The 22,600-nt window shown below is 39.8% G+C and overlaps 1 protein-coding gene across 2 annotated transcripts; it reads right to left on the bottom strand.

The window, feature by feature from the left end:
- Positions 1-168: 168 nt before the first annotated feature.
- On the bottom strand, positions 169-22,018 carry aff4 (AF4/FMR2 family, member 4). 2 transcript variants are annotated; one of them, XM_077592221.1, is made up of 21 exons: positions 21,709-22,018; positions 13,700-13,829; positions 9,207-9,980; positions 9,061-9,099; positions 8,872-8,958; positions 8,553-8,580; positions 8,331-8,394; positions 8,140-8,232; positions 7,829-7,973; positions 6,960-7,680; positions 6,514-6,665; positions 6,349-6,434; positions 5,640-5,874; positions 5,349-5,446; positions 5,028-5,091; positions 4,757-4,893; positions 4,595-4,666; positions 4,201-4,294; positions 4,046-4,089; positions 3,724-3,941; positions 169-3,318 (listed from the first exon to the last, which is right to left on the bottom strand). In XM_077592221.1, the coding sequence occupies exons 2-21, from the start codon at positions 13,823-13,825 to the stop codon at positions 3,191-3,193; spliced, it is 3,405 nt and encodes a 1,134-aa protein (XP_077448347.1). In that variant the 5' UTR covers positions 13,826-13,829; positions 21,709-22,018; the 3' UTR covers positions 169-3,190. The 2 variants fall into 2 exon arrangements, with proteins under 2 accessions (XP_077448347.1, XP_077448346.1); XM_077592220.1 differs by lacking the exon at positions 21,709-22,018 and adding an exon at positions 17,175-17,404.
- Positions 22,019-22,600: the final 582 nt, after the last annotated feature.

Genomic DNA, 22,600 nt, shown 5'->3' with positions numbered 1-22,600 from the left:
TTCATGATAATTCATAAAATGATTGATGAGAATTAAAACTTGAAATCTTAAACCTTTCTAAAAAATATATCCTTTAATCTGTGATGACTTTTACAGAGCTAAAATAGCAAATTTTAGATGAATGCACAAGGGTTGACAGTTTGCATGTAAATAAATACAAGACACCAGTCATAATCATATATCTTTTATTCTCAATACGACAAAAATACAAAGAATATTCAGGACAGACTCTCATTAGTCACACAATTAATACTCACTTCACAAGAATGCGCTTTAAATTACATGACCTAAAGTTTGAAGCTCAAACTCCAAGAGTACCTTTTGAATCATATTGCATCCATCTTATAATAGCATCTATTTCCTCTTAAAAACTAAGCCAATTAGACTATGGTATATATTGTACTGTAGGCTGCTTGTTGAGGCTTTTTAAAAGTGTACAAGAAATGGTATAAACTGCGGTTGAGTAACCCTTTTTCTTAAAAGACTCATGTGACCAATTGTTCATAAAAAGGATAGGAAATACTCTTGGATTGACGCACGACTGTACATCCTCATCCCAGATGGGATGGACTATGACGGGACAAAATACAGGAAACTTAATGATGACTTGGTGAGGAAGAGGTGAAAATAAAAGCACAAAAAAGAGGATTAAAAAGAAAAAAATAGGAGGGAAGCCTGGACCGTCGTGCAATTTTAAACATTCCCTTGATGTAGAATAAGAAACAATTGTTTACTGCTATAATTCTCCCAAATTTTGGTGAAATGGGGCCCAGTAGTAATGGTTCCTCACCGCTTCGGCGTTTGAGACGAAAAAATGTGTTAAAATGGAAAATAGGGAGAGGGAGGAAATGTGCATAAAAGTATCTCACAAATATATTTACAGTGATATTCAATTGCAATAAAAATGTCCTCTTGTAGTAAAAATTCACCCCTAGAGGAAAATGTATGTACACTTTATACATTTAAATAGAAACATGCAAGTGTTAACATCTTCCTATTAAAAAATACCCTGGATTCATTCATATTAATTACTACTTACAATGAAATCTCATCAAGAACAATCACACCCCCACACGATACATTTACATCTTCCTTTTTCATCAAATGTTGGAAGCAAAAAAGGGTGCAAAAATAAATTAAAAAAATGTTAAACAATGTATACATTTGTACTTAAAAACCTGTACCAGTGTACGAACACATTGGCTGGCCTGATGGCAATTAAAAAACAAAAACTCAGAGGATTTTCCTATGAGAAAAAGTGGCCTCCAGCTCTAGCTACAGAATGGCACAAACCATCTGTTTTTTTTGTTTATTTTCTTTTCTTTTTGTTATAAAATATATACATTAACATGTACTAAGAGTAGTACACTAAATTGCTCAAAAAAACCTTGGACATTTGAGTTTCTTTGAAAGTGAAAATACAAAAAAAGGAAATTACAAGATTCCAGATTACACCTAAAAAAAGTCCTCACATTTCATTAGTAAAGAGAAAAAAATCCTGCATAGATTTAAACAAATCAGTTATTTCTCCAATCCAAGACGGGGAAAAAGCATCCATGACAATGAGTGTTTGGAACTGTGGGCTACTCTGATGTGACATAATACAATTATAAATGAAAATAATATTCCTTTTGTCATTCAGACAATATTTTAGTATTGTCCATTTCAGACTGCTTATGTGGTACGACTGCCAGATGGAAAATTGTATATTATATATTTTGGATGCAAGTACAATGTAGCAATAGTGTGAATCCATATATTTCTTAAAGTATTGCAAGTCAAATTTTAATTTCCACAGAACATATTTATGAAACAGTAGCTCACAATTCATTTCCAGTGAACTGGAAGGGGTGAAACTGATTGATCATATCTCATTGGCATTGACGGCGATAGACGTCGTGTTCATTTGAACCCCTCTCCATTGCCATCAATGTTAAAATCTGTGAAAGTCTATATATTTCAAATCTTTCTATTTTATCATGGCTTAACAAACTCAATTGCAATTGTTTAAATAACATTGTATGTGAAAACATTGTATGTTAAATGGCATTGTTTGTGAAAACTTATCAAAAAAGTGAATTTGAAAGGAGTAATCGGCCTCTTTATATAAATAGAATCTCTCTACTTGAAATATATCATCTTTAATATATTGATGCAACACTGTCTTCTTTATTATCATGCGCCAGATGTGTTTTCCACAAGGGCGTGCCATTGATAAACGCTAACATCAATAACTGCATTGTATTCGTGGACACCACTTAAAACACTCCCGAGTTATGACTCATAACAATACACTCTGGCAAACAACACTAAATGGAAATGACTTTTCTCAAGGATATTTCTCAATGGCTTGGGAAGAAAAAATAATTTAATGTGGCAAACCACCATTTCTCATGGCCTTGAGCGACATTAAGCGCCACTGTGATGCCAAAATGCCATTTTGCATGAAACCGGATGCTGTGTGATGATCCAAGACTGGAAGAAAAACATACTGTGATGCTTCGAGCAATTAGTTGATTTTCACAGTATCCCTTTCTTGCAATTTAATGAGTGTACACCCTAACCTTTTAAATTAAGATGCATGGAAGCTTTGTTTGAACCAAAGCTCAAAACCATTTTGTGGTAAAGACACTAAACACAGCATCATTGCCAAAATATTTAAGAGGTTCAAAATATACAAAAAAATATAAAAGGTGTAAGAAACAGAGTACTGTTTCTTTACCTGTAACTTACATTGAAGGCACCAAAAACTATAAAAACAAAACCATTTGAAAAATTTAAAGCACCTTTGGTGTTTATGGGAGGTACTTTGGTGCAGAGGGATACAATTTAAAAGTGGGAAAAAAAGCCAAAATAGGAAATTAACTGAAGCGCAGGGAATAAATAATAAATAAAATCACCAGGTGCATCAGGGTGAAAAATAAAAACAAACTAAACCAAAAACATGTTTTTAGATGTGGAGTCCCCAGAATGATTCCTATTTTCTTTTGGCAAACTGGTGCAGACTTTAAAAAATGTAAAAAAAAAATTAAAAGCAAGTGCGCACACATTTGGAGATATGGCGCAGAAGTTCATCGTCACGTGCGATCAGAGGTGGACTGTGTGTGTCACTGAGGTGTGGCTACGGGTGGGTGGGACAGCAGCGTACAGGGACGGACGGCGTGGCGAGGAAAAAAAGCCAGAGACCTCGCTAGGCAACTAGCTTGGCGTCCAGTCGCAACCAGTACAGGCCCTGCCGAGTGTAACGCACAAGGTCGATCATACTGCTGGTGTTGAAGATGAGAGGACCCATCACCTTGTCCAACTCCAGGAAAAAGTCTGAGGAAAAAGAAGGATGGATAAGACCACGAGCAAGTTAAAACTATGAATATTTAACTTCTCTGTGATATGAAATATTTGATTTTGTCTGTAATTGTGTATATTGCTGAAATACATTCTCAATAAGAAGCATAGTGTAAGATAGAACTTGCTTTGGCGCCATCTCTTGGCAAGTTGGTGCCAAGGTTCTAGGTTCAAGTGTGTGCACAAGCTTCATTTTGTCACACCAAAAAACTGTCTATTGATTGGATTGGAATTCATGCATTCATTTCTGTTCAGACTTGCTTGCATTTTTACAGATTTACGTTGATCTTACACATTCCCAGCCATTTGAAAGTGAGAGTTTTGCCCTTGAACAAAAGAGACATCACAAAAAAATACCATGAGAAATGAATACCGGCCTACCTTTCTGCTCCTTGGCCAGCTGCTCCGCTTGGTCCCACACCTCGGTAGCGTACAGGAAGTTGGAGGTGACCTGAACATAACTGGCGGCCATCTGATGGATCCGCTGAGGTATGGTCACAGACGAGCCGGCGCTGCTGCTGCTACTTACTGACGTGTAACTGCCAGCCGTGCCCGGCGACAGCTTCGGGGAAACTGGCGAAGGCATGCCCGCTGCCTTGCTGTGTGTGCAGAGGAAGGCCAGAGAATGTCAAAGTGTAACTAAAGACCACTACAAACTTTCTTTGGGGGTTGGATTAAATTCCCTACAAGTATGATGACTTACTTTCCCATTCCAGGAGAGGGAGCCTGGGTGTTACTCAGGGAGTTCTGGTTAAAGGAGGAAGAACAACATTACAAAGAGCAAAAGAACCACATTGAGCGGATTTACTGTAAACTGTCAAGACAAGCATGCTTTCACGTTATAGTGGCGAGAAGTACCTTTAATTGCTCTGTAAGTGTTTTGGAGTACTTAAGAGCACTGTCTTTTCTTAACTTGAATAACCGCAAGTGGAGCAGCGATTGACACCGTAGGCTGGAAAGAACAGAGGGTTAAATGTTTAAAATATATATATATATATATATATATCATTAGGTCAGTATTTACTTTCTGAATCTGTCTGGTATTAACCTCGGTATTATGCATGTAACTTTTTGCTACTGACAGGCTAGGCAAAGATCCAAGTCCTACCAACATTTCTCACTTAGCAGAATATTTAAGGACAGGTAGAGCTTTAAATAAATTCATTTTAAGCAGCTAAAAAAACACATTCAAATAAATCTACCCCGCATACAGTTAATGCAGCTAACTTGAATTTTTAGCTCAACCACTCACCACAGAACGGCTACCTGCTTGTCTGCTGAAGTCGCATCAGGGGCCATGTAGCTTTTCAACTTCATTGTGTACCTGAGTGTACAGACAAAGAAGAACAAATAAAACATTAGCTTATGGGACCAACATTTTGTCAATATGCAGGTTTGCTATGTATGGCCTTACTTGATAAGCTCCACTGTTTCAGCATACATGGGAAAAGGCGACTTGGCCTCCTGTGCGCTCCTCTCAAGGGCATTGCCACACTCAATGAACGACACCACTGCATCCAGGTAGTAAATGGCCTTCTCAAATCGATCCAGCTAAAAAGGTAGGAAATAAAACAAGGTGGAAAAGCATGCATCTACACATAGACAACTACCCCATGGATTGTATCACAGCAACACTAGTTGATTGCTCCCATTTTTATTGTTTTTGCGATGTGTAAAACTCTTACCAGTGCATCAGCATTGTGTTTTAGTTTCTTTGCTTCTTGTAAGTAATGATCTGCTGAATGCACCCTGAAACAAAAATGCAGATATCGTGTTTAATGTTCCAAGCCTTGACGTTATCTGATATTTTCAAGAAATGACAATATAAACAACTCGCTTTGACCTTAATTGGAAAAACAGTCAACATCACGTGTAAGCTTGCTCCCATTGCATAATACATAAACAACAATTTCTCTTTGTCGTCATGATCTTTTCTTGGTGCAAAAAAAAACATCCATCTGTTTGTTGTCTTTCAGGATTCAGCATTTCTGCTTGAAGCATCTCACCTGTCTTCAAACGGCAGCTTGGATCTTTGCGACTTGGAACTGTCACTGGAGAGCGGCGGCACAGCCAGCTGGTTATCACATCCCTTTGACGCTTTCTCCTGCAAGAGAGGAAAAAGTTTCAGGGAAGAGCTTCCTAACGCTTCACCCAAGGATATAACGGGGGAACAGAGGAGGAAGGTTGTATGGATATTTTAAACGTAAATACATTTTCTAGTTAACGTGTTTTTCAGATTTCCTGATAGGTAATGATCTGAGCGTTAATTTAAAGTGGCACATAATATTTCAACCCACCTTGCCGTCCCGAATGCTGCGTCCCTTGTCCTCGCCTTTTTTGTGCTTGGAATTGGATGTGCTCTTGGTACTGTGGCCTCCCTCCTTGCCACTGCCCGCTCCGCTGGACAGCGACGTGGAGGACTGGCTGACCGTCCTTTTTCGACTTGGATGCTCGACTTTTGGTGTGCGCTGAAGGCCTGCTATGGACGGAGACGGCACAGGCTCCTCTTTCTTCTCCAATGACCTCTTTGACCTGATTGGGTGCAAATTGCCTCAATGCCAATGCTGGATGTGTTCGGATCAAAGGGTGACAATGTTTTTCGACATTGTGCTATTCTGATTGTTGAAAAAAAATCCCACTGATTAATCAATTATTGAAGTAATTCTTATTTGCAGTTCAACAGATCTTCAATACAAATATAATCTGTGATATCAACGTAGGAAAGTGTCTGTGGCGGATGCTTTGAGTCCAATCATTACTTTGTTTTTGGTAAGAACAAATGCAAACTTTGTTTATCTTATTTTATTTTACTCTTACTTTCATTTTGCTTTTAATCTGTGCTTTGTTTATCCTATTTTATTTTCATCCTTTGGCATTTCCGGATGAAAAGTGTCCTTGGATGTTTTGAAAGGAGTTTCGGAATAAAATGTATTATTATTATTAAAGTAATGGAGGGAATCTCTTAAAGTATGTATTTACAAGAGCTTCCATTAAAAAGAAACTTACTCTTTACTGCTGCTTTTATGATGCGATTGAGACTTCTCCTCCAGCTTGCTTCGCTTGCTGTCTTGCTTGGCTCCGTCATCGTCATTCTAAAAATGGATATTGCTTCAAATGACACGCAAAACACTGCAACAGAAATCCCGTAGAATAATTGACAAAGTCCCAAACCTTGTGCTTCCTCTTGGCTTTGCTTGAGCTCTTCTCTGAGCTTTGCTTGCTGAAGTCTTTGCTCTCTCTGTCTTGGGAATCATCTCGCTCCACTTTTATCTCTGGGGGGACTTTGTACGGCCGGCCAGGGATCCTCGATAACAAGCTGAGATCTACGTTAAACAAAAAGGACAGTTCATATATACTTACAAAAAAGGAATGTCAATTGACAGATTTTGAAAATTCAGTGTTTCCTAACCCTTTTCCATGAAAAAATAATTGAGAAAAGTGGACACTATACACACAGCCCTGTTTACAGAAGAATTCAAGGGAAGTTGTGTTTTTGCACCAAATAAACCAAATTGGTCATTTCTTTCAGCACATCTGCTGATTTGTGATATCACATTAACTTCTGGAAAGTGGTTAGGAATCAATGCTTTAATGCATTTTAATATATTTAGACTGACCTATCTTGACAATCAAAACTTGCGGAGGTTGCCTGGAGGGGTAGCGCTCCTCGGGGTCACTTAATGGTGACAGCAGCTCCTTTTCCTCCATCGGGGAGAAAACGCATTTTGGTGTCTGCGAAGACGACGGGATGCTGTCGTTTCCTTCCGAGTCCGACGAGGACGAATCCGAGTCGACGAATTCCCGAGACTTTTCGCGGGTTGATTTAGAGCTGGTTTTGACTTTGCGCTTGTCTGCGGTGGCAGAGACGGTGGCGGCACTGGGCCGCGGAGAGGATTTGGGTTCCTTTTTTATGCTGGGCTTGCGGGAGCCCTTGGTGGCTGCTTTGGGTCGATGAGGGGGGATCTCAGGCGCCGGCTCACTTTCTACCCTAAGGCCTCCTTTGGGCTCCTCTACAACTGGAGGCTTTTCGGACTTTTTAGGTTGTTTCTTCCCCACAGGCCTCCTGTTCCCCGTGCTACTTTCACTCTGGCCTGGAGATTTTTGGCGACCGCGGCCACTCTCGCTACCTTTTTGTACCGCCCGAAGATCCCTACTTGGGGCCGGTGCGGAAGTATCCTTGGATCCCCCTCCTTGGCTACCGTAGCCACGTCCCGAACTGTTATCCCTACCCTCTTTTTTGGTCTTGGTTTGAACATTGTTGGTGTCCAGGGGTGACGGTGGGGCTGCCTTCTTGAACCAGTTGTCCAGTTGCCACTTGTTAGCCATTGGTTGCTCAGGCTGTCACAAGGAAAACGCCAGCATGAGTATGTATATATGTGATGCGAACTTAAAGCAACATGAGAAAAAAGGTCATAACCCAATTTTTAACGGAGTCGTAAAATACTAAAACATTTTTGGGAGACATTTTGACAGAGTTGGACATCACCTCAGGAGAAGCGGGGCGTGGGGGCTCGTTGGCCTCGCTGTCGGTGGAACTGCTTTCGCTCTCACTGTCTGAACCTGAGCTGCTTTCAGAGCCGCTGTGGCTGCTCGAGTCATCTCTCGACTGATCGGCTCCTTCGCTGTTATGGCTGCCAAGAGGTTTAAAAAAGGGAGTCAAAAGAACATTATATTGTTGTGTAAGCCAATTTATTTAATCACAAAAGTGGTGATTATATATAAATCCATGGTCTATTATGGTTTTACAACACAAGATTTCATTTTGTGCCAAAGTGACTTCCCAACGCTCTGACTAACCTTGCCGATGTGTTTCTAGAGGCATTCTTGGCAGAGTCCTGTTCTCCATCGCTATCCTCGCTGCTACTGAGTTTGAGGTCGTCTTCCAACATACTATTTTAAAAGAACACTGTGTTTTAATACGTGTGCACTCTGAATACACGTAGGTGAAAATGAAAATGGAAGCGGAGGGCCAAAGTTTGAACACATACGTTGGCTGGTCATCACAAGTTTTGGACTGGTGGCTGCTAGAGCTTTTGGAAGTATTGCCTCGCTCTGTAAGGCAATAAGGATGGTATGAGGAAATAAACATGAATACATTTCAGCTTTGATAAATGCAAAATCACTGTACTGATATAGAGACTATCAAAATGTTTGCCCCTTGATAGATGTGCATAAAGTAGACGTGAACCTGAATAAATGTTATTACTCACTTTGTGCACTTGAGAAGGCGTGAGAATCCTGTGGATAGAGAAAATAAACCATTTTTTATTAAACTAATTTAAATGACATTTTTGTTGTTGATATTTCTTATCCTTTACCATTGCTTTTGTGTAACCTGCTAACATACTTGTAGGTTTTATTATTACAATGCGCTTGTCATAGAGCAGCCAAATAATTTTTGTGTATGTGTTTTAGAAAATGTGTTTAAAAAAGAAAGAAAAGACAGGTTTGGCGCATAAAAATGATTTGTTCATATCAAAGTTTTCCCGAGGCACAATGAATAAAAGGCAGCTGCTACGCAATGCTGACCTTGGTGGGGAACGGAAACTTGGAGGGCTCTGTCTTGCAGGGGGTGTGGATTGCTGTCAATGGAGGGGGCCAGGACTGAGTCATTTCCTGACAGAAAGAAAACACGTACGAACAGAGGAGAAATGTTGAAATGAGCTTGACTGTGGGCACAACTTACTAGTCTACAAGACTGTAGGTTTGTATTCTTACCTTTAGAATTTCATCGACACAGTTAGAATCTCCAGACCCCTAGAAATACAATGAATGTCTTCACATACAAGTTCATAAAAATACCAAGGCAACAAGCCAAATGCTTGTGATATGAAAGCTGCGTGGCAATAATAGTCTAGTTTTACCTCTACAGGCTGCGAGGGGATCTTTAGTTTGGTGAGCGAAGCCTTGCCGTTGGACTTCATCTCCCCCATAGTGCTGCTGTGCGACTGTCCGCTGTAGGTTTCCGCTTGCGAGCTCTTAGCTTCTGCGGTTTCCTGGCCGTCCATAGGCCTGACATAGGCCGTGGGTTTCTGGAGCATGGAGCCCGGTTTGGACATGAGTGACGGGGGGAAGGCCTGACTGGAGTGCTGTCCGCTGGGGAAGGTGGTGTGCACCCGCGAAGGCGAGTCCCAGTTGGCTTCTCGGTCTCGCGGGGACTTGGACCGGTAGCGCTCCTTGCTGTGATGCTGCTCGGCGGCTAACGAGCTCCGAGAGTGGCCCGAGGAACTGAGGGAGCCCTTTGCCGGACTCGACGTGTGCAACTTTGTATGATCGGAACCACCGCTGTGTTTACTTGACTTCTTTTCGCTGTGTCTTTGGCTACTGCTGCTGCCGCTACTGCCGCCGTTGCCCCTTTGGCTACTGTGGCCCCCTTGTGGTCCGGAACGTTTTTGAGACTGGGATGAGGAGGCAGCCGACGCGGGGCCAACAGGAGTCCACTTACTGCTCTGACTGCTGCCACTTCCTCGTTGGTTCTCGCCAAACAAAGGTACACCAGATTTGTCTTCAGAGGAAGATGAGCTGTTTGCGGGTTTGGTGCTAAGCTTCGGAAGTGCCTCGCCAATTGGTTCTTTCATCTCGTCGTAATTTCCCAGCATGCTCTGAATACGGCTCGACAGTTTATCTTCTTTACTGGACTGGAGCAAGAGACAGCCAAATGGGGAGCGAAGAAGCGGGGCAGAGGGCAGTAAATTGAGGAAGACAAGATGAGAAAATATAGAGTTAACATAGAAGTTCATCTTTTCGCCTGTTGTACAAAAATGAGGTTTGTGTTGACATTCCAGTCTTTGAAGTTGCATGAAAAAGGGCCATTTCATTAATCAAATGAAAAAAAGGCCGTTTTATACTGAACAACTTTTTCCAAATGTAGTAATTATGTTGAGTTTGACGCCCTATCATTTAAGAGAGTGGAATAAAATTAATTGCATACCAAAACCTAATAAGGACATAAATTGTACAATGACAAACCAATGCTCTGTTTTATCTGCCTTAGTGTGGGTTTTGGCTTTAAAATAGTATAGAATCCCCCTGAGAAAGCACGCCACACTGAATTCGTCAGTTTGACTAGGAAACACTACCAAACACAGAAAAGTTACACTTACCGTATTTTTACGCAAAATGCTTTGTTTTTTCTACCAAGACTGATCAAGACCAAAACGTGATTATCTTGTTCAAAGCCACATTGATATAGTCACATAGGCTTTGTACTTACTAAAACATATCCTTCACATTAAAAGATAACTACTTTACAACCGGAATATAATGTGGCAGCAACACAAAGGGAAGAATGATGTTAAGAGATTCCTATCACAATTGATCAAATGGCCCTAAAAAAAATAGAAATCATGTAGAGCAAAACAGAAAAATAAAGTGTGCTTTAGTATGAAAATGCATGTTCAGAGCAAGCAGTCATATTTGTCCAAGAACACAGATGTGAGCATATTGATCAAATCCAGATGTAAAAGCTTCCACTATGGCCAAAGGTTACCGCCAAACTGCTAACAGTTAGCATGTTGCCGTTCAGGAGGAGTATCCAGTTTCACATCCAGCCTCAGACCACAATTTTGTTAGACAGATTTACACAGAGGAAATATAAGCCCCTGTTGAGGCAGGAAATCACTTGCTTGGTCATTCACTTACCCCCCTGTTAGCTTGGCTTAGGGAAATGAGTAATTAGGACTTCTTTCGGACCTCAAAGAATTATTTTCACCAAGTTTTACATAAGGTAAATGATATTTGACAAACTCAGTGGACCGCTTCAATTCTCCCAAGTGAGACTCCTTCAGATGACTCACTCATTAAGTGATCCCGTGCTGAAACTCAAATTTAATGACGACCACTAATTCTATCTCGGTATAAATACCGTATGATTTTCAGGAGTAAAGACTTCCGCGCTAAACTTTTTAGCTCTGTCAAAGAGTGCACTTCAAACGCTTTTGACCTTCAAACTAAAAAAAACTGAGGATATTTATTATAACAGTTGGGAATCCATTAGTCATGTCTACAAATGTAAATGGTTGCACAAAAAAATATATTGCGCCTGTTTTATTTTGTTCAATGTAGTCCAAGATAATGACAAAATAACACAACCAAGGTTCTTGTTTTGTTTGGCTATTGAAGGTGGGGATGATATGCAATAAATTTGATAGAAAAGATCCATAACAAAAAAAAAAAAAAAGAGATGGACATTAATCCAATATAAGCCATTTCATTTTCAAGTTTACATTTATCACAGCAGCCTGCTTTTGTATATCTGCAAGGCCTCAAAGGCAATGATGTGCACACATGGTCTTTAAATGCACCACAGCACACTTCCACTTAGTGGAGCATGACAGGAGGAAGAATAAAAGTCATGCAGCAAAGCTTATGTAAGACCCAGACAAGCAGGAGACAAGAGATACAGGCCGTGAAGAAAGAAAACAACCCCCCCATCTTAAACAGTTGCCTTACTCCATGTCGATTTGTGTTTATCATGTCATTGCCATCTGACAAAGACTAAAGATGTCAATGTTTTTCCTCTCACTCTCTCCAGGGCTAAAACACTCAGCTGTCACTCACCTCTGGCCGCCTTTCACATTCCTCCCCGTTGCCCCAACAACTTGCCCCAGCTCGTGTATATGTGTGTGTGGAGGTTCAGGGGGTGGGGGGCTTAGCGACGCACAGATTCAGTGAGTGGCAAAGATTAGATCAGTGTGAGAAGCGCAAATCTTCTTTAGCGTCGAACAGCCAGGTTGGATCGGGCTGGCCTACATCTAAGCTTGTTTGTGGATCAACAAGAGCAGGTCATGGGATGTGTTGTGTTCTTTTGCAAACCTGCAGTGTTGAGCCAAAAGAATGTTTTATATTGGAAGCCAACAGGAAGTTTAACATACCACCTTATGTATGGCCCTCGACTAGCTAGGCACCCTTGAGGTTTTCAAGAGAAATCAAAGTCTGAGCTTTAATGGCAAAAAAAGTGTTTAAAGAGCAGAATTATTGGTCTCAAGTTCTGGTAGCTTTAAAAAGGGAGGGGGAAAAGGGACTTCGTCTCACCATAGCCTCACATCTGAAGCATGCAAGAAATTGTTGTCACATGTAGAACACAACCATTAGTTGTCAGGAATTCGTAGAACTGCCAGCGAGAGCATTAGTAGCAAATCATGTTTTTGACCGGGTCAGTGTGGAGACTTAATTGTTGAGTGCTGAGACAATTCTTAGATCTTCAGTGTAAATCATGTGGCTTACCATAATTCACTTTAATGCCTTTAAACCCTTCTGTGCATCATGGCTTTTATCCTACAATGCATTTAAATCAAGGTCACAAACATTCTATGTTGGTTTGTACATCATGGCAGGAGTCACGCTCATTTGTCTTCCAACTAAATGTGTTTGGGCCTATACAGTTTATTAAATTTTTGTAACAATGAGAATGACACATACGACAGCAGTTTCATTCAGGCCATTTGACTGATCAACGAGTGTGCAACAAAAGCACTGCATTAATTCAAGGCCCATAGTGTGCTGGGATGATTCTTGCATCATCACTGCTTTCAAAAATGCTACGGTTGATTGCTATAGCTCATGTTGGCCATCGGAGTCAATTTTCAATGCGGTGCAGTCTGGACAGGTCACCTGCCAGTACACGGTCGATTGGTCGCCGATCTTTTGGTCGCCCGGAAGGTAAGTGATAATTACCATTTAAATCGTTGCTCAAATTCCCTAAATACAAACTGCAAATTACTATTTAGTCATACTTAATGCCCTAGTAATTATTAGGCTAAAGGAAAGCTCCAAATTTCCCGGACTTTTATTGTTTTTTGTTGGAGAACTTGTTAAGACCCTGACTGACGTACCTTCTTAAAGGGACAACGCATGTACATACAAACTCGTCTACACTCACACGTCGGCTCAGTGAAACTGCTCATGGCCATTGTTGGCTTTTATTGATGCGTAGACCGTGTTGTTTTACCTTGTTTTGTCGCCGGTCTTTTGGTTGTCGTGCATATAACTGATGGAAACTATTCATACTCACGTTTGTAACCTACAGACAATTTTCTTCACCAGACGCAACGTGCAAACATAAAGGGGGTCCTCTGATTACGATAGGGTTTTCTTTTTACAGCAGAGCGGTGTGTTAAAATTCAGTTGCACATACCAGCTGATTTCCAAAAGGGTACTTTTGGAGCATCATGTGCAGAATATGAATGGATGATTAAAAGCATGCTGTCAATCATGTTATCATGTCTGAAATGATGGATATCAAAAAATATTTGATCCATCTTTTTTGTTTCCTAAAGCAGCTTTGATAAAATAATGATCTTGTCAGGTTGAACTGAGCTTTTCGGGACTGAAAAACAAGTTAGTAAAATTAGCTTACCACTTTATAAGGTTCAGGGAAAAGGGGGGAATTTGCTGTAAATGCCTCTCCTCCTCCCTGCTGGATTTCTTGATTTCTCCTTTCTCTTTCTTTCATTCGGAGCACATTTCGGTCCTCACGGTTCATGTTGCTGGAAGCACATACAAGACAAATCAATACATATTTGAATCCCTTAGGCAGTGACAATTGCAGTAAAGAAAGTAGTCCCTAATAGGTTTAGACTAGTTTAGCCCACAATGCTAGCAAACACGCTCAGTGGACCATTTCTGAAATTCGGCAGTTCCGCTGTAAATATGATATCTGTGACATGCAACAAATGTAGGCCATACTCTATCTTCATTGGTCCCAAGTGCTGTCTTCAGTGTGTCACATACTTATCTCCCAAACGATGTCAGTTCAAGATCCATATCCGTAAAACAGTAATAGTTTGTACGTTGTGCAGAAGCCATTCGTACTTCGATGTAGCACATTTAGCACAGAAAATCACTTAGAACCAATCCAAATTTTAAAAAAAGCTTGTTGCCAAATTTTTTTACTGGAGTGACAATTAACTTAGCCATGTGTCACGAGCTTCTGACCATCATGTGCGTAACAGAAGGGAAGCGGTGGCTTACTAAAACAAGTGTTTGCAGTGCTTACACATGTCAATTCACAGCAGAGAACTCAAGGAGCTGTTACAAACACAATGTTCATCCACTAGCTTACTCAACAGAGAGCTGTGAAACAAAAGACAAGCACAACATCAAGTCAGGCGTGTCACTTCTCGGTTTTAACCCTCAACAGCTTGAACACAGCCAAGAAAAACAAAGATTGTTCCTGTCAGGAGGATACGAAATGGATAGGCATTAAGCCAAAAAAGTGGTGATCTGACAGCTCACACTTATCATGTCCTAAAAAGAAATTAAATAGACTTTAAAATGAATAAAACAGATCACCACTTGGAAAAATATTGACTGTGTGCTCATCCTGAAGGCTGTTGATTTCACAATCCAGTACTTTAATGGGGTATTCCGCGTCATCGGCGGGACACCAAATGAGTCATTAAGGCTCATTAGGACAGATTTATCGTCTGCAAAAAAAATCACCATGCCAACAAAGCCTACAATAGGCACTAAAACGTGTTTGACATTCCCAATTACTGTTGGCACTAGCTACCTAGATATGGAAATAACAACAAAGCAGTGTTATCATCTGTCACTTCTAGAGTTAAGATATTTCAAGAATTATGTTTCCGCATTTAAGCAGTGTCAGTTAGTTATCCAATTTGTTTGATTTGCACCATGCTTACATTGCAGTGGAAAACGAATGCATCTAAAATATTATATACAATTAGAATGCCATTAATCCAAAGCAGTATGTACATAGCCATTGCAAATTTTCTTGAATTACTACATCACCCACTCCTAGTATGCATGTGTAATGTGTTGGGATGACGTTAAAGCTGGCTGTAGGAACAGAACTCCATTGACTGAGTCACCCATGTTTTTGTTAGGAATCTTCTAGTTACAACAACAATACCAACTGACTATTTAGTTGGAAATTCAGCTTTATGAGTAACTACTTTACTCCTAAACATGTTAGCCAGGCTAATTGGGCCACACAATTTGGGGGTATTTTCATATAAAATGTTGACATTCCCCACTCTTTGGAAACAACAAAAGAGTCTTGGTGTCTGAATAAGTGTCGGAACATTTAAGCCATTTTTTAGCTTGATGGGTCAAGCTGAGTAAACAATACACAATAAAAGGTGGAGCGACGTGGATGAAAGTCACAATTTTGAACACCAATGGGGGGGAAAAAGATGAAAGCCTTACAAGAACAAAAAAAATGTATACGCCTACTTATGCAACTGCAAAACTAAGCCCATTTCATGTTCTGCTTTATAAAAACAAAGATACAATTGCTGCTGGCGTCGCTCACACCATTGAGGCTACGCTAAGTACAGGTAAGTCATGTAAATGTGAATAAGGCTGTCAATGTAAGGTTTGAGTTCAAAGTGTGAACAGGAGTCTGTTAGGATAGCATTCAATCAACAAATACCCCCAGGCTGGCATTCCATGTAAACACTGCTCAAGTCCATTAGGCTCTCTCAAGTTAGCTACTTTGTTGGTTTTTATTCATTTATAAGGGTAACAGGCTGTCTGGCACCACCAAAGAAAATCAACATAAGTAGAAGTTGACTTGGCCACGGATACTGTAGTTTCTACAATACTGTGGAATAATTAGGCACTAGTCGATAGTTAAAAGCTTTTTGAACATCCGTTTCCTAGCACACTGTGTATTTATCTGTATGAATTTAATAAGCAAGAAGGGTATGCCAGATTCTGCTAATGAGTCAGGGTTGTATGTTCAGTTAAAGAAGCTTCAGCAATTTTAAAAATCATTTGGTTAATGCGCTTTCATATACTTGTGGATGGAAAAAGAAAGTATATGTTCATGTCCGAGTAAGTCACCTTAGAGACAAGCTACTTAAATTTAATTTGTGCACGAAAACTTTAATGAATGTAAAAATAATACAATCATATTTTCATAAGGGGGGGGGGAATTAAATACAAGACTAAAGTCAAGTCTAGAAGTGGAAATGTTGATAAGTTTCACTTTAAATCTAAGAAAACAAGCATTATCCATTTTTGCAAACATGATTTGTCCGTCAGGAATGATCAGTTCAAAGCTAAAAGGTCCTTGACTTTCAAAATCACTTTAGTTTTGTAGAAGTGACAGTTTTGTCGTTTGAAACTTTGAATACATGCCAAGGACCAAAAGTGCAACTTGGCCCACCCACCATAAACAACTATAATTTTCGGTTCATAATAGAAAAATATCCCAATTCACAAGTCGTACAACATATGGAGTTTTAAATGTGGAATTTCTACGATGATGTGGATGGGAATTTCTGTGCAAAATGTCATATGTAAATACATGTCCATATCTCAGAGGCTTATTCTTAAATGTAATTTGAAATCAGAATACTGACATGGAAATTTCCATGGCTGCAGACAGAAATATATATTTTCTGTTTATTTCAATACCAAATTTAGCAGATCGGCCATTAATAAAGAAGGATAAAATGAGCAGATGAGCATGATTTTGTAGTTGAATTTATTACATAAGTGGCCAACTCCATTTTACTGTAATCACCCTGCAGTGTGCTGAAAAAGGTCAAAGTCTGGTGAGCTGAAAAGCCAGTCCACTCCATTCCTAAATTAATCAGCTCTTGTGTCGCAAGCCAACCACAACATTTGAGCATGGCCATGTGTTAAGCAAGAACAAACACCCCCTCAACAAAAAAAGGAAAAAAAGGAAAAAAATGGTGACCAAAAACGATGGCAAGTTATCAGCTCAGGCAGCTTCTGCCACACTGAACGGCCATTTAATTCCTTGACTCTATTCGGTCTAGTTTTTGACTGCGTTCTCTTAAATGTTCCCTGACGACTAGAGGAATGAGTAAAACGATCAAATAAAGTATATTACTTACCCTGCGTAAAAGGCCATGGCCCAAAGCACTGAGACATTGGAAGGAGGAGGGTTTACCGGCAATTCACAAGTAGTTCTGTCATGGCTTGTCAGCCCCAAAGCAAGTGTATCATCCTCCCAAGTCACTCAACGCTCTGTGATTTTGTCATCGGTATCTGCTGTCCAAAAAGAACTTCTGAAGTGACAGTTTTACACATTTTGGAGATACGGTGTATATCCTTAGAGTGGAGACAAATCTGAGTTGGGATAGGGGAGGTGACTGCTCGTCTTGGAATGTACCACAAAGGCAAGAAGAACTGGGGGGTTCGAATGCTACGTGAGGCCTGCAGGAGCCGGTTAAGCTTTTTGTTTCCGCGTGTGCATCTGCTATATTTTGTGGTTAGTCTCGTGTGAAAAATAAAACAGGTGGAAGCCGTCTATTGGACAAACACGAAAGTGAGTTAAAGTGCCTAATGCTACAAAACATTGGAAAATATTTAACAGAGATCGATTTTTTAACTGTTGCAGGAAAAAACACCTCCCACCCAAAAAAATAATAATCAAAAATTGTATTTATTGCAGGTAGATCAACTTGGATTTTAGAATGTCGATTTCCTCAATTGTTTTGTAGTCACCAACTGTCCCTTGAAAGGGTTAAGCCTTGTGCTGCGGTGCATAGTGACTAACACAGATAATGACATTTGCCACTGCAATAAAACACACCCATTTTTTTAAGAAAGCATGCAACTGTTTTCCGGTTGTTACTTTTATTCAATATTAATCAATTGAAATAGCTCCCCCAAAAACTATTGACATTGATATGCTTGCGTTTTTGATTATGTGAGATGGGAGAAACATGTGATCTGAGAGAAGCGTGTAATAAGGCATTTACATGAGTTTGATAATCTCAACATTTGTGGAAAAATAGTAAAGGAGGCAAACATTTCTCAGAACTGGAGATAAAATTGTATAATATCAATACAGCGTTATACCAACTGTTTGCACAGTACAGTATGTAAGAGCAGGCAACAGGTCCTGTTTGTTTGTGCAACAAAGTGACATCTGCTGTTGTGTAGGACTTTTTAATATGGTCTTTTTTTATTATTGGCTTGTCCCAAAAAAGATTTTGATTTGATACCAAATTGAGCATAAAATTATTAAAGCGAAATTCAGTGAAATATAATAATTTCTCGCTTGTCCTGAAAAAAAAAAAGAATAGCACGTGAAACAGAGTTCAAATCTCCTAATGCGTGGAATGGGATGTGTAGTTAAGAAAGCACAGTAGGGTCTTGTTTCACGCATTCCTCTCTGTTGCATCACATGTAAGATTAAGAGTACAATATGTATTGCTTAACCTATAAATTTGCACCCAAAAAAAAATTACCACAGTTTGATAAGCTGTTAGAACATGAATTGGAAAGGGAGGGTTCAGCAAAGAAGGGCTCAGGGCTCACCTCACACCCTAGAATGGAACATTCCACTTTGTACCATAGAAGGACATGTTATTTTACACCACAAGGCCTCTCCTCCATGTAATGTCACGCCCTCATGCGAGGCAAGCCAACCAGGTTCTGTCTTTTTGTCAACAAGCGACCTCCCTCCAACCGTGTCGGAGCACACGCAAGAGTGTACGCGTGCAGTGTAGAATGATCTCAAAATGTACTCGTGCTGTAGAAGCCTAAAATTCAGTATACAAAAATAAGAATGGCTGCAGTTTGGGTAAGGCGTAGGGCAAGGTGTGAGGATAACAGAATCACAGGTATGTCCATTACCAAATGGACATACCTGTGATTCCGCTAATAATAATATACAATAAATTCAATCATGCCCAGTGGACAAGTTCTTAGTGCATCAGCCTCATGGTTCTGAGATCGAGGGTTCAATCACGGGTGGGTTCCGACTTGTGTGGAGTTTGCATGTTTTCCCCGGGTGTCCCGCGTCTGCTGCCCATAGTTGGCTGGACTAGGCTTCAGCACCCCCGCAGCCTTGAAATGAATGAATGTATAAAATCAATCTCTTGGACTGATGTTTTTGAAAATAAACATGAGAAGTTCGATGATTATGACCACTTTTAAGTGCTTTCCGGCAATGGCTTGCCTAATTTCCGGGGTAAAAAGGGGAAGAAGGTCACAAAAAATGATAGTGTCCTCACTGGAAAGCTCAGGGAGCAAAAATTAATAGAAAATCTCATGACAACCTATTGACTGCATACTACCAGAAAACAGCTCCAGCTTCTTTCTTAAGAGCCCTGCAGCCATCTCCACAGGGTAAAACACAGCTAACCCCCTCTCTCTATTTAAAGGTCACGCTTGGATTAAGTGGTCAGTTATTTTGAGCACATCAATTATACAGTATACACCACTTAGAACTACACAGAAAGAATTGTACATGAGTTAATCTATAAGGAATTAAATGACAGTTTAGTGGTATTGCGAAAAAGAAAGCGACATTCATGTAAATGAATACAAAGAGAGAAAAAGAAGAAAAAAAACTTCACACCATATGCTTCTTTTATAAGTTATCTCACCAAAGTCCCAATATAATGTTATCACTCCCGGCAATGTTGAGGCGAAATGCTGACAGCATACATTCCAGAGAAGTGAGCATTCAATAGCCGCAGACCTGCCTCATATAAACAGCTGTTAGGTGAGGATTGGGGACAAGACCACGTAACTTCGGCAAGAACCCCTTTTTTGTAAATGCAGCAGGAATATGTAACACAAACAAAGTTGATGTAATAACACATACATAATACCCCCTGTATAGTGTATCGTTGTATAATATTCCACAACTCACATTGAAATCAATTCTAAAAACCCAGCATTTATACTCTAACAATATCCATACAAGCTTCCATAAATAAAATCATGTCAGCTATACTCCAGTTTCAAGAGGCCTTGCTCCCCAGAAAGGCACAAACGACACATTATTCTAGCAGCACATTGTGACACGAGTTTTAGTGGAACATGACACACAAGGCTCAATTATCTTACAAACCTTTCCAAAGAACATGCGTCACTCAAGCGTTTACATTTTGCAAAACTGCCCTTGTTAAAAAAGGAAAGGGGGGGCATGACCTTCTTTTACAAACTAGACAAATAGTAAAGAGAGTATCAGAACTCTACATTTGCTTTCTACAAGTACCGTAAACCTGTCCCAGTGTTGTTAGTCAGAGGGAATCTCATCTTAGCTAAAGATAGAACCCACACAAACATATGGCTGACTAACGCACCTATAAATATACCTGTATTCTCCACAAGCACTATGGTGGAAGAAAATAAAGAGTGTATTGTGTACAAATTTAAGTACGATGATAAGTAAACCAAACAAAAACAAACACTCGCTACAAACGTAAATCACTATGCTTTTTTGCCGTCAGTGTTTTTTATCCTTTTGGAAAATGCAAATAAAAATAGGTGGGTGGAAATCTCTCTAGTGACAGACTTTTGCTTGTAACTCCTTTCATAAAACTTGATGTAATCTTACGCCATAGAAAGTTCCAAGGAATACAACTTCTTCATTCACTGAAGGCCCTCCTCCAATTATGCAGCAGGTTAATGTCTCTTAGCCTTCTTAATACAGTTGTAGAATCTGAAAGTTACTCAAAACAGTACCTGTCAAACCAGTCCACTTTTACGCATCATCGAGTTCACCACCAAAAAGACTCCCCCCTTGCACCCCCAAACATACACACCCTGCCAGGATGTGTCAACTGAGATAAATAAGATAACCAACCCTGTTTTTACTGTTCGTGTACACTCTATTTGATAATGATACAATCCTAACCATTAAGACAACTTAGCGTTTTATTAACAGTGTGTTATATGTAAAAAATGGATAGAAGGGAAGTAGTTGAGAACAGGCTTAAAGGGGATTCTAGTTCTTTAAGTTTCAGAATGTTCAAGTTTTTTTTCTGAATACAGTCCTGATTCCTTAAACTCAGTGCAGGCTATGGGACATTACCTTTTGATGTTGCTGTATTTCCATGTTGGAGATCTTTTTTGTGGTGTGTAATAAGATTAAACACCACTGTTTAAAAAACAAACTGAAACACGGGAGGTAAATAAAGGTTTTGTTTCCGATTGTTTTTTTTTCCTCCAAATCGTGCATCGTAATAACATTGATTTTCATCGTGTATTACATAGTCATTGGTAATCGTCGAGATAAAATTCACCATTAAACAACTAAATAAAATGTTATTAGGTTTTGCTGGCGAGGGGACGAAAACAGAACAGGAAAACGACACTAACGTTGGTATAACTGGACCAAAATCGTTGAAAATGTCAATATTTACTCAAGAGAATTATAAATAGTACATACATTTCATGAGATGCTAATGCACTCCATACATACCTGCATATTGGCTTGAGCGTAATGCTGGCTAACCCCCTTTGATGGTAGTTGTTGGGAGGGGAGGAAAGCTAACAGCTAACAAGCTCGCAAAACATTTCACATTTCCGTGGTCAATTGTATTAACACTCGTCGCAAACATCGCACCGCCATTGCGAACTGTCACACAATAAAGCAAGCAGTTTCTTAACATCAGGCATCCTTACCTTTTGTCTTCTTTTTAGGCCCAAACCATTCTGGCTATTGGAAAGCTCTTTTCTTTGTCTTTTCCACTTCCAATTACACGCAAAATGGACCCAGCAAAACGCCGTAACAGCTAAGACGGCACAACCCAGCAGATGGCCCCCATCTCTTCGAATAGGGCTCACATATCGTGTAAAAAACACGCTAAAAACATTTTTTCGGACGTTCGTTCATGTTATTATTGAAGGGAAGAAGTGCCTCCTAAGGTAAGGCTGCTAGCTAAGTTCAGTAGTCAGCAGGTACCATAGACAGGAATGGATGCATGGAGGACAGCGAGCTTGCGTTGCGTTCACTGACATTGGATTTTTCACTACTCTACACAAAGTAATGAAAACACGATAGAAGTTGATTTCAATGTCAACAGTAAAGTTTTCACGTTTTATCTAATAATACATCCCCCATAGGTCTCCGGATGTTGTAAGCAACTACTTGAAATGTGTAATTTGAATCTAATTCAAACCAACGACGACGACGTTGTGAGCAAATAGAGCAATTTCAGAAACGATGAGAAAGGAGGAAGTAGACAATTTATCGATTGTCATAATTCCTATTTTAAATGTTACATACCGCAAGTAATGACGTCACATCGTTAATCCAGTCGTTCGTCATGATTGGTAAACGAATTTAAATCACTTGTGCAAAGGTACGTCGGTTAGATTAGTTTAATCACTTCCAGATCGTGATAAATATCAGTTTAGCATTTTGTTTATTAATACCTGACAGTCAGTTTCACTTAACTTGACCTCTAAGTGGATTTAGCATTATTCACCGTACATTTCTGTGACTTTAGCGCCCCTAGTGTTAATTTTTTGTTTTGTTTTTTAAAGTATAAAAAATCCATGACCATTCAAACTG

This window comes from Stigmatopora argus, chromosome 22, assembly GCF_051989625.1.
Source record: "Stigmatopora argus isolate UIUO_Sarg chromosome 22, RoL_Sarg_1.0, whole genome shotgun sequence".
In the NCBI taxonomy this organism is placed as follows: domain Eukaryota; kingdom Metazoa; phylum Chordata; class Actinopteri; order Syngnathiformes; family Syngnathidae; genus Stigmatopora; species Stigmatopora argus.
This window is presented reverse-complemented; position numbering and strand designations above follow the sequence as displayed.